The following is a 12,158-nucleotide window of genomic DNA, read 5'->3' on the forward strand; positions in this document are numbered from 1 at the left end:
ATTTTAGATCAGGTATGTTCCAACACAGACATCTCCAGTGACATCGTCTAAAAAGAGAGGAAGGCCTCTGTTATTTTTGCTCAGATAAATGTTTGAAATTGTTGATTTAACAGGTGATGAAGGGGTTTACATGGAGATGCTCATGTTTAGTCACAGCTACACTTATATCAGTAAGTTACAAAAAAGAAAATTGTAGTGTTTGTTATTACAGCTCATTGTACCTCGTATCTTTTAATCATGTTGGAAACTGTCACTCTGAGCCCTGCAGTTCACGGTTTTGTTGGTCTTTTCCTGAAGCTTTCCTCTCTAATCATTACAGTTTGAAACCACACTCTCTCTCTCTCTCTCTCGCTCTCTCTCTCTCACATACACACACACACACACCTTTTGTGACTAACCATCCTTTCTATGAGGAGTTTGGTAATGACAGTGTGCAGAGTCACACATGATCAACCGTTTGGTTCTTCAATCAATCCACACAAACAAACACACTCATCTCTTTAATGCCGTGTTTCTGGCCTACAGGATCACACTCCGCTCATCTCTGAGCCTGAACGTTGCTGCCTTGCAGAAATTACACCCCTCCACTGTCACACTCACCCAGCAGTTCACAGGGGCCGCTGGTATTTGGGGCCCCAGGCCAAAACCTTTTATCTGAGGCTCTGGGAAGAGTACCAGTCTGGTCTCTTCAAACACACTGAGACATAATGGCTTAGAGACACACAGGGAGGGGAAATGGCCGTCACCCTGGCTGAGAGCTATGAAAAAATAAGGAATCAACAGCAGTTGGTAAACAGACAGGGAGGGGAGTTTCAGAGTTTTAGGAGCTTGAACTGTTGACTGATTATACTGCCTCTTCAAATTTGATTAAGTTAATTTAACTTGGGAATTAAGCAACTTTACTGCTTCAGTTAAATTCATAAATCAAAGATTTACTTGTGGTTTTTGTGATAGACAGCAGTCTGTCATAAAACTTTTTCAAGACGAACAAACAATTTCAGGCATTACTGAGAAAATAATGAGCTTGGACCATAACCTGGAGCTGCTGGATGGCAATGACATCCAGACAACAAATGTGGCCACAACTATTGGATGGATTGCAATAAACATTTATGGTCTTTTCAGGATGTAGTCTCTTTACTTTGGTGATCCCATGACCTTTTCTGCTCAGTGTTTTCACTTATCCTGTCAAATATCTTCAAGCAGGCATTCACGTTCCACAGACAATCAAATCCAAGGGCTTTGTTGATTCCGTATCTTTTCCTCTGGTGCCATCATGACGTTGTAGATTGTATCGTAAACATTGTTCTAACTAAACATCAGCATGTTATCATTGTGCCTCACAGAGCTGTGTGGCTCTCAGTCTTGTTGATGTACAGTTCTGAAAGGAAATCCCAGGCAGGAGAACAAACCCTTTTTGATTCCAGCGCAAATATTTACTTTCAAAGCACATAGATTCAATGGGAATGAAGACAGTGCAAGGAAGTGGTGAAAGTGGTGGAGAATGAAATGAGTGGATGTGGAGGGTTTGTTTGAATGAAACTGATTAATGGTGTTCGGCATCAATGATGGGTGAAGATACAAAAATGAAAAATCCTTAACCAGAGATGATTTAACCTCTTCTTGTGATTAATGCAAAGAAAGTTTCATAACGTCAATCATCACATTAACTGAAAACGATAACATTGCTGTCTGTCAGAGGAAAGAGTTACTGCTTCTTGATAGTGGTGGATAAAGAGACAATAGATGTGGGTTTGTGGATGGAAAGAGAAGAAAGTAAATGTAGAAGAGAGAAGGAGCGGAACAGGATAGATATAGAGGGTTAACTGGCCTGAGAGGTCCAACACTGGGCCAACCACAGCTGATGAGATGTTGGTAGTGATCCAGATCTGGGATTTGTGCCACTGGATGATTATCATTTTTGAGCCGTGACTGTGACATTAATGTAACTGGGCCGCTGGCAAGGGCACATAAACTCAAACTGAAGTTCAAATTCCTTTGTATGTAGGAGAAAGTGAAAGGTTTGCTGTGCTTTGCTGAAGGTCAGTACTTATTTTATACTTCATAGATTTAAATCATGTTAATAATGTGGCTCTGAGAATAGATGGTTGGCTGTTGGTTGCTCCATCTTATTGGCCCAGACAGAAATGTATCAACAACTGCTGGACTGATTGATGTGAGACATGTGAGTCGTACAGACCTACAGTTGGTGACTGTCTGATTGTACTAGTGCAATTTTTTTCTTGGTTTATGATCAAACACCTGTTCAACTCATCTTTTCACCAGCCTCAACTGCACATTGTTTTCAGTGCTAATTAGCCAATGTTAGCGTGTTATCAATGTCACTGTGAGCAATGCTGTTGTTAGCATGTAGCTCAATCTACTGCAGTGCCTATGTCCAGTATTGCAGATCCCTAGCGTGGTTGAATTGTTACAGAAATATGGGAAAACAAAACAAATTGAGCAGAATGCACATTGACCGTCCTTACTCATTGACCATAAAAGTGATTTAAAATAAACCCTGAACATCCTGCTTGTCTTCCAGAACCTTAGTGTTGTTTTTTTTTTCCTCAACCTCCCCCAAAATAGTGGTCTTGGATTTTTGTTTTGTCGGCTGGGTGTCGGTGAAGCCTCCAAAATAGCATCAGTGGCTGCAGATGGGCTGACCACAGACGAAAGCATTGCGTGCAGGATTCAGGGAGGTTCAAGACTGTTTCTCGGAGGACTCAGTGCTCTGTGGCTCTTCTGGGGAGGGCAGTCTTGTCAGACAATAATAGCACAGTAAACAATATAGCATAGTTTTAGGGTTCACTGTGTGCTAGTGTCAGGAGGGCAGCTTCCATCTGCACTGTGAGAACCAGCCTCCACTCATGTGTTTGGGCGGCAGCTCAGCAGCAGCACATTCTCCTGGGCCCCAGTGGAGAACTGGAATTGCTCTTGTTTTCCATTACGGATAATTTATTTCAGCTAATGACTGAAATATGAGTTCATGTGACAATATTTGGTGTGTTGCTTGAGGCCATTGCAAAACAGAGACATGGAATATGTTCTGCCATCATATTACAAGTAAAAAAAAAAAAACTAGCAGCCCGTGACAGAGCTGCAGTTTAAAAAGAGACTGGATCACTTTTACACTTTGGTAACTTGGCATAAACCTCAGTTATTGGTTGTAGATAATAAAATACAGCAGCTACATTTTAAAGATTCAACTCCAATTTCTATCCAGATCTTAGAATTATAAACATAGTAGTGAATTTAAAGTCACCAATTAAATTAAAAGCTTAGAAACATTTTCCCATTGAAGTGAGTGAGAAAGACTTTGACTTGCAGTGTTAGTAGATTTTCTAAGTTGAATTCACTTGAAATTAACAAAACTCCAAAATATGTTATATGCACTTTATTTACGTGACATTACATTTTATTTAGATTGTTCTGTCTGGCTCTTATTTGACCTTGATAGTTTTCTTGTTTTATTCTAATGTCCAGTGCAGCATTTTGACCCGATCCAGGTCTATTGATATATTTTGACTCGGTGGTCTCAGGGTGACAGTGACGTCACTGCTGCCAGCCCGATTCATTTAAAAAGGGGGTGCCTCGTCTTGTGACGTCACGGCGCAGTCCCGTGAACGCGGCGCGGTCCTGCAGACAGAGGATGAGGAGGAGATGAGCTGAGGACGCAGTGGACGGACAACCGCTTATCTGTGAGTCACTTTTTACAACTTTCTCTTTTTTTCCTGACCATCAGACGTCCATAAAGCAGATCAGCATGGCTGATGGTTTAAAGCCACGAGCAACAATAATTCAGCTCCGGTTACGCTTCATTTCAAATGCGCATCGTACTTCAACTTCAAGAAGCTGCAGAAGCGCGTCAGAAACGTGGAAAAAAAAGTTTCTTGTCTCCACAGGATCTTTGATTTCACCTGTGGCCTTAAATGCATCTCAGTGCACTTCATTTGTCTTAAAGCCTTTTAAAGGTTTTGGCAGGGACGCGATTATTATTTTTAAGCCGACAAAGAGACATTGGTAGACAGAAAGTAGTTGGTTTTCTCAAAAAATGATTTTTTTTTGGTGACGTGGTTTTACTAAACTTTTACGGAATTCAACTAAATGCTCTCAGAAGGAAGGTCAAACATTTTTCCTGCCGATTTTCAAGGTTTGATTTCATTGTGTGTAAACAACTCAAAGGTTCATCTTATTTGAGTAAATGCATGTTACTGGTCGTTTCTGCCACAGACAGTCAGTGAATTCATACATTTTAAATCCGTGGGACAAAGTGTGGAGGCTGAATGAAACAGACATTAGTTTGCCAGGTATTTATGACAGGTTTGAGAGGGGGAGGCTGAATAAAAGAGCTCTGCGTATTTTTTTTTTTTTTTTCAGCACAGGACAGTCATGCTCGGTCTACCGCGCCCCCTACTGGCCGTCTGCGTGTACCTGCTGCTGCCCGGCGGCCAGAGCAGGATCCCCGGCTACAACAACGGCTTTCACTACCAGGACATCAGCAACGGCAACGGCAACGGAGAGAGTAGGTCCTCTGTGTGTGTGTGTGTGTGTGTGTGTGTGTGTGCGTGCTGCACGTATCCGTTACGTGCATCATTTGTGTACATAATAACGCAGCTGGCTGGAAGTAACGTGCACAACAACTATAATTAATGGAGTCCAGGCAGTCAACCCAGTTATCACAACAAACTGCTGCTGATTGATGTGGGTTTATGTTTCTGCAGGCTGAACACTACAGTACTTCAGCCTAGATGAACTGAACATGTTTATTTTCCTTAAATATCAGTGTTTTTCTACCTGTGCTTTGAATACTTGGTGATTTGAGCCCCAAAACGTGCTAAAACTTCTTGCACTCAAACTGCACAGAGTCAAAGAGTCACTGTCGATATTTCCCCACATTTCAGTGCAAAGGAATAAAGCACAGCTGGACTTTTTTATTCAAATCATGGGACAATAAACAAAAAAACAAACAATCAAATGTTGATGTCCATCAGTATGAAGGACTACAGCAGGACTCTTACTGCAACAAGAACTGAAGGGAATCACAGCCCAGAGACTCATTAAGTGAATAAGTGCAGCTAAACAGAATTTCATCAGAGGCTTCAATGAATAAAACATGAAAAATATTCAAAGACACTTTGTTTTATATTAACCAGATGTATTTGTCTGATGCATCTGTGGTTATGTTTGTTTCATGTTGCTATAAAACAAAGTATGGTCATGTTAGAAAAGTATGCAGCTGATCAGAAAGCACAGGTGTTTCTAATAACATCGCCGTTTCCCATTCGGTGTACTGGTCCCTGTTGCTTTGGTTTTACTGGGACACCTACATGGATCAGAACCACCACTGATGTTTATTAGTTACAGGTTTGAGTTCCCTGAAGTCAAAGTGTTTGCTGTTAGCAGGATTCATAGTGGGATGAGATACAAATACTAAATACACCAGTCACATGTAATGCAAGGGATCTATTACCTGATCAATGTGTCAGTGCAATGTTTCTACACAGAAGGCATGAAAGGCGAGACCAGAGAGGTTAAGCCTTAATTATGACTCTAAGGAACCTTATAAATTCCAAATATACAGAAGAAAGTTGGGATCTTTCTAGTTCAAACATGATTTACATCTTTCTGTTTGCCTTTCCCAGTCTATTTCAATGGAATTCGTCTCCATGTGGAATCCCCGCAGCCTTCGGTGTCGGCCACCAGGGGGAGCAGTGCCATCCTCCCCTGTCACTACCACTATGAGCCTGAGCTCACCACTCCACGCAGGACCCGGGTTAAATGGTCCTGGTTGCCTGCCAACCACATTAGCGCATCCGGTTCCCCAGAATCCTTCACCAGGGAAACCGAGGTTATGGTTGCCATGGGCAGCCGTCACCGTAGCTACGGCAGCTTCCAGGGCCGTGTGCGCCTGCGCCGCTCAGCGCCAGGTGACTTGTCTCTGGTGATCAATGAGCTGCGGCTCAACGACACAGGACGGTACCGCTGTGAGGTGATTGACGGCCTGGAGGACGAGAGTGTGACGGTGGAGCTGGAGCTGCGGGGTAAGAACTATGTTTCTGTATGTCATGTTCCACTTTGCCTGGCTGCCAAGTTGTGCCCATGACCAATTTCTGTCTATAAACCACCAATGTAAAAGCAAAGTCAGGAAAAACAGCTCCAACACGATTATCACTCCTTATATTATGGATTTGAAACCATAGGGATAGACCCTTTATCATTCACTTTTCCTTTATTAGGCTACTGCATATTACAAATGATAAACCTGCAGTTAATCAAATTACCAAAACACGACTGAGGCACAATATGGTGCATTCTGGTCCACTAATGGTCTGCAGTTGTCTGGTTTGCATTTGAAATCATTATATCTGTAAACATACTTACTCAGTGCAGAGGAAGCTGTTACTCTGCTCTCTGTGGCTGAATCTATGAAGCATGTTGCTCACATCACAATCACAATTAGTGCCATTACCACAGCTAAAATTAAACACCTGCTGTAATATCACTAACTGAACTCCAGGATGCTTGAAATCTTTGTCACATAGAGCCTTGCAGCCTTTCAGCTTCCATTTTCTCCAGCAGTTCATGTAGCGTTTAATCAGTATGTGTTATATATATATATATATATGTATTATTATATATGTGTGTATATATATATATATATATATATATATATATATATAAAGAACCACAAGAATACTGTCAGCCACAGCTTTAAATAGCATTTTTAGCCTTTTCATAACATCCAATATAGTTCCTCTTAGTTTTCTAGACTACAGACTTTTTACCCTTTGCTAATGGGACAGTTCTCCAGCCACCAGGTCACCTGTCTGTAACATAATATTACACCTCTCCTCCCGTGTGTAGGGGTGGTGTTCCCATACTACTCTCCAAAGGGACGTTACCATTTTAATTTCTTCGGGGCTCAACAAGCATGTCAGGAACAGGATGCCACTCTGGCTACATTTGAGCAGCTTTTCACGGCGTGGGAGGAGGGGCTCGACTGGTGTAATGCTGGCTGGTTGGCTGATGGTACCGTGCAGTATCCCATTACGGTCCCACGGGACGGCTGCGGGGGTTTGGACTTAGATCCTGGGCTGCGCAACTATGGACAACGGAATCGCCTCCTGCACCTCTATGATGCTTTCTGCTTCTCTGCCTCTGTCAAAGGTCAGTATGAGGAGGTGTGAATGTTTTAAACCGAACCCTGTCAGTACCTGGCACTCTCCTCGCCTATGGTTCTCTCTTGCTTTAGGGACAGTGTACTTCTTAAAGCACCCGACACAGTTCAACTTCACAGAAGCGGTCCAGGCTTGTGCCAGTGATGGAAGTCAAATTGCCAAAGTGGGCCAGCTGTACGCCGCCTGGAGGCTGATGGGGCTGGACCGCTGTGATGCTGGCTGGTTGGCCGATGGGAGCGTTCGTTATCCAATCACAAAAGGCCGAGCTAACTGTGGTCCACCAGAACCAGGGGTGCGTAGTTTCGGGTTCCTCCCTCTGCACCTGAAATTTGGTGTCTACTGTTATCAGTAGAATTATTAACAAACCCTGCTAACAGCCCACTGGTTCAAAGCTCTGCAAAAAGGTTAGGGTTAGCTGTAGCACAGATGCAAATTAGCAGTTAGCCAGTTGGTTCATTTCTGAGCTGTTTGGTTTAATCACTGTTGAACTTTATCAACTTTAAGTTGTCAACTTTAAATGTTTTACATCCATAATGTGATGCCACGTAAACTTTCCAAAGTGTCTGCACTGTATAGCCAGAAGCATGTGGGCGCCAGAAAATTACACCCATATGTAAGTGTTGAACATCTCATCCCAAAACCAATGGGCATTAATATGCTAATATAACATCCTCCACTTTTCTGAGACGGGCTTGTACAACATTTAAACTTTGGCTGCAGGGTTTTTTTCTTATTCAGTCGCAGCAGCATTACTGACGTCTGGCTCTAAGGGGGGTTGAGGTCAGGGCTCTGTGTAGGCCATTTTAGGTCATTTCATTCTACACCAAACTGTGAAATCCAGTTCCTTCTAGATCAGTTTTTTATATGTGCACGTTGATCCAGAAAAGTGCCAATGCATAAAGCAGGAAGTGCAGTTTTGTCTGAAATAACAGAAGTACCTTGAAGTACAGAATATGGGCAGTGACGTCTACATACTATTGGCCACAAAGTGCATGATGTACTCACCGCAACTCTGTCTTTCCTGCAGCTAAAGAAAGGGCAACTTCCCATGGTTTCAGTTATTTTGGCTGCAAATTTCCCTCACAGATGAGACCAAGCTAATTTTGCTTTAAATTCTGTTTAGCTTCCTCCTAATTTTGGTTTTAATTGTGATTTACCACCGGCAGTGACTTTAATCCACAGATGATTCATTTCAAACTCAGGGAAGGCATTCTGACTCAGACAAAATTCAAATGCATCTAGTTATCATCTGTTCCTCAAACGGTAACAAACGTTCAAACATCCAGTCTCGGGAGCTTCATCCTGCCACCACAGGCTTTTAGGTTAAAGTGTTTGGCTAAAAGATTCCTTGATGGTTGAAGGTTTCTCATTATTTTCCTGTCAGACTTTTCCAGTTGGTCTATGACTGTACTCTGACTAACTGCAGGTTACAGGCACCATAGACCTTTTCTTTTTAACACTGTGAAATATACTCATGTCTTTGTTCGTCTCCTGAAATGTCTGTGTATCCCATTTATTAAATTATAATGCATCTCTTTTTCATTTTTCTAAGGGTGAATAAAAGTAGTGCTCAGTGGTGGAAAAATCAAAAGTTACACTATCTGTATTGTAATATTTTAAATATCTTGTTTACATCCATTGTGGAAGAAGAAGCAGTGTTTCATTACTTTTTTTAGTCTTTCATTATATATGTCTAATCATTTGTACTATTTTCTACAAATGAATAAAAACACTACTGGAAAGACATTTTTACATGATGTATATTTGTTAGAAGAAATTAAGTCTGCACTGAGCTGATGGATGTAAACATGAGATTGCACTGCTGTTTCTTGTATTTTTATTCGGGTAGATTAGGGCAAGTGAGGATCAGCACTGATATCACAGATGAGGTCTGACTCTTTATTAGCCACCGATGGGACAAACCTGGAGACACCATGTAAGCAGGTTCACATGTGAAGTTCTACCATAGTCAGATCATCCTTGTGACTATGTGAGTAGGTTTTCCATCAATGCTGTTGTCCATCAAATAAAACCTGAGCTTCCTATATCAAGAGAAGACAGGATTTGATATGTCTGGCCGATAAACACAACAGCTACAGTCTATGCCAGCCTTGAGGACAGTTCTTTGTATGGCAGAAACTGTTCTGGTCCTGCAGCTTCAGGTGACAATTTGTGTTTACAGCCTTAAAATGGATTTCTTTGTTGCTGTGCACCATAAACTCTGACTGGTTGGTGTTGCTCTCATGCTGGCGATCCAGTTTCACACACTGTTCAAACTGGAATGCTGGAGTTGAGAGGTGAGATGGGTTACTGATCCATACAAAACCTCCACTGTATTTAAAGCTAACATGCGCCACTCTGTCTGGGAATGATGCACTTTTAGATGAGTGGCGTCAAATATGCTACTACACCCTCCTGCATCTGGGTGCACACAGACGACCCAGTGATTATACAGCCCCTAGGTTTGTAATGACACTATGTACAGCTATCTTTATGAGGACATTCATTACATCATGCATTCCCTAGCCCTTTAAACTAACCTTAACCACAACTAAATGCATAACCCTTACCCTAAGCCTAACTTAACCCTAATTCTAAGTTTAACCCTAAAACCAAAGGGGATCCAACCAAAATGTCCTCACTTTCATTGTATAAAACTCACACTAATCCTCAGTGTACAGCCAATCAAATAAAGACAGGTTTGTTTTCAATAATTTGCATTCATTTCCTAGACTTACCCAATAATAACCACTACTTGCCTAATGTTAACATAACCTTAATGTCACTGTAAACCTTAACCTTAACCTAACCTTAACCGAATGCTAATGTTAAAACAAGTCATCAGCCTAAAATTCATTGGTTTACATGGTGCACACACATATACACACACACACACACACACACACACTACATGACAGCTCACACTGCCACACATTCATCAGATTAATGCACACACATACAGTGTGACTGCACAAACACACCACATAGATGCATATAAACATGCGACCACATGTTACACAGCGCTACTATCTATGTTACCCATGCACCCCCACACTCACAGAGCAGATCTGTCTGCAGTAAGTGTAATAGTCGCTGTAGAGGCTGATGAAAGAGCTATTTACTGTGTGTTTTTCCACGGTTGGGTTCCACAGGAAGGTAAAAACAAACTAAATGCAGGGTTTGTTCCTTTGGTTCAGAGAATTTACCTCAAATTTAACGACTACATGGAAGGATGCTGTTTCTAGAAAATGACAGAAAATTTCAATGTGTGATTTGCATATGCTTTGCTCAAAACAAAATGGATAAAAAGTTAAAGTTTTACAGACTGGGACAATAATTTTACAGAGACATGATTCCAAGTTTTATTTGGCAGAGCACAGCACAGTATACTGTATACTGACATCAGGACGCAGGATCTGAACAAAGTCACAACAGAAATGATGTCTGTGTGCAGTATTACAAATATTTTGGTTTATTTTTTCCAAGATGTTTCAGTTTGTTGAAGAGTCAGTAGATCACAAGCAGATTCAGACCCACATGTTTTTCTGGCTCTGATTTTGTGACTGTCCTTCATATAATCACTCAAATGTTGAATTTAATATGGAGTTTGAGCATCATTAAAACAAAATATGGCATTTTGACATCATTCATTCATTCACTTGCAAAAACATACACTTCTATGAGCAAACAGTATTTTGCACTCTCATAGACTCTGTGTTTATAACCTGCGTGTGCAACAAACACTTTTCAGTGTTTTTGAATTCTTCTGTAAGATGTTAGACACGATATCTGCTCACAGAATTTAAGGTAATCTAGACCTTAAAAGATGCTGGAAGTGAAATCAGTCATTTCATGGGTATCTCCTAACTGCAACATACCAATTAAAACAAAATGAGTCAATCAGTGGAATTGTCTGCAAGTTATTGACAGATCCTGCTGTTCAGAGAATTGTAGTGAGGATATTTACAATGAGAAACTCATCATTTAGCAAATGGTGTATCTCATAAAAAGATGATTCTCTCAGCAGACAGTGCTGACAGAGGTCATAGGAGTCACAAATATAAACTGCAACTTGAAAAACCGGATGTGCATCTTTTGCATCATCCAGGAGGCTCATCTTGGCAAAACAAAAACCAGCTGGTTCTGAGTCACACTATAAATCTCACTAGTTAGTGTTTTCCTCACAATGTGTGAACTGCATTTAATTGATTCATTGTTTTTCTTATGTTTAAGCTGAACAGGATTCAGATGATTAGCACAGAGGTGAATAAAGACTCTCAAAAGTGCACAAGTGCTGACTATTTCAATCCAGGACTTTTGCAATGAATTAAATCATATATTAAGCTTGGATTTCTATTTATGGTGAAAGGGAACAGCATAATCGTTTTAGTATATTTGATAGTGCAGCGGTGTCATTGCACAGTGGTTCTCAAATTTGAGGTTGTGAAAAGATCATTTTGGTGTCTTTTTACCCTGCTTTTAATCACATTTAGGATTTTATTCAATACTGTAGTAATGCAAGTGTCAAACCCTCCTTTGATAATTCAAGTAAAACAAAACCTTCACCAGGCTCCATATTGTAGGTAAAAGCAGTAACATGTACTTGTTGCTGTATTTTAAAGGGACACAACCAAAAACTTAAAAACCTCCAGAAACTGTTGTGTTCACCACAGTATAGTTCTGTAGAGTCAAAGACCAGATAAAAGAGATTAAAAAACACTAAGACAGATCTAGAAATACCCTAAAATAAAGCAGAACTGTGTGTAACAATGTATTTGAGAATCCAGCTGCAATAGAAACATTTTATTGGGCTGTTTTGGTCTTTGTGTGTCACTTTTCTTTATCATTATTTGACAAGTTTATCTATGTTAGATTGTGTGCAGTGCTGCACACATCACAGCTATAAGTCAGATGATATAAATACATAGAAAACCTGTCTTCAAAAGGTGCAGTGTGACACTCAAAGAGCCAAAACAT

At 40.9% G+C, this 12,158-nt stretch overlaps 1 protein-coding gene across 1 annotated transcript; it reads left to right on the forward strand.

Annotated features, from left to right (window-relative positions):
* The first annotated feature begins 3,582 nt into the window (after positions 1–3,582).
* hapln3 (hyaluronan and proteoglycan link protein 3) lies at positions 3,583–8,927 on the forward strand. The gene is made up of 5 exons (XM_026312439.1): positions 3,583–3,701; positions 4,381–4,525; positions 5,646–6,044; positions 6,868–7,170; positions 7,256–8,927. The coding sequence occupies exons 2-5, from the start codon at positions 4,393–4,395 to the stop codon at positions 7,531–7,533; spliced, it is 1,113 nt and encodes a 370-aa protein (XP_026168224.1). The 5' UTR covers positions 3,583–3,701; positions 4,381–4,392; the 3' UTR covers positions 7,534–8,927.
* The last annotated feature ends 3,231 nt before the right edge of the window (positions 8,928–12,158 follow it).

Source organism: Mastacembelus armatus, chromosome 6 (genome assembly GCF_900324485.2).
Source record: "Mastacembelus armatus chromosome 6, fMasArm1.2, whole genome shotgun sequence".
Taxonomy (NCBI): domain Eukaryota; kingdom Metazoa; phylum Chordata; class Actinopteri; order Synbranchiformes; family Mastacembelidae; genus Mastacembelus; species Mastacembelus armatus.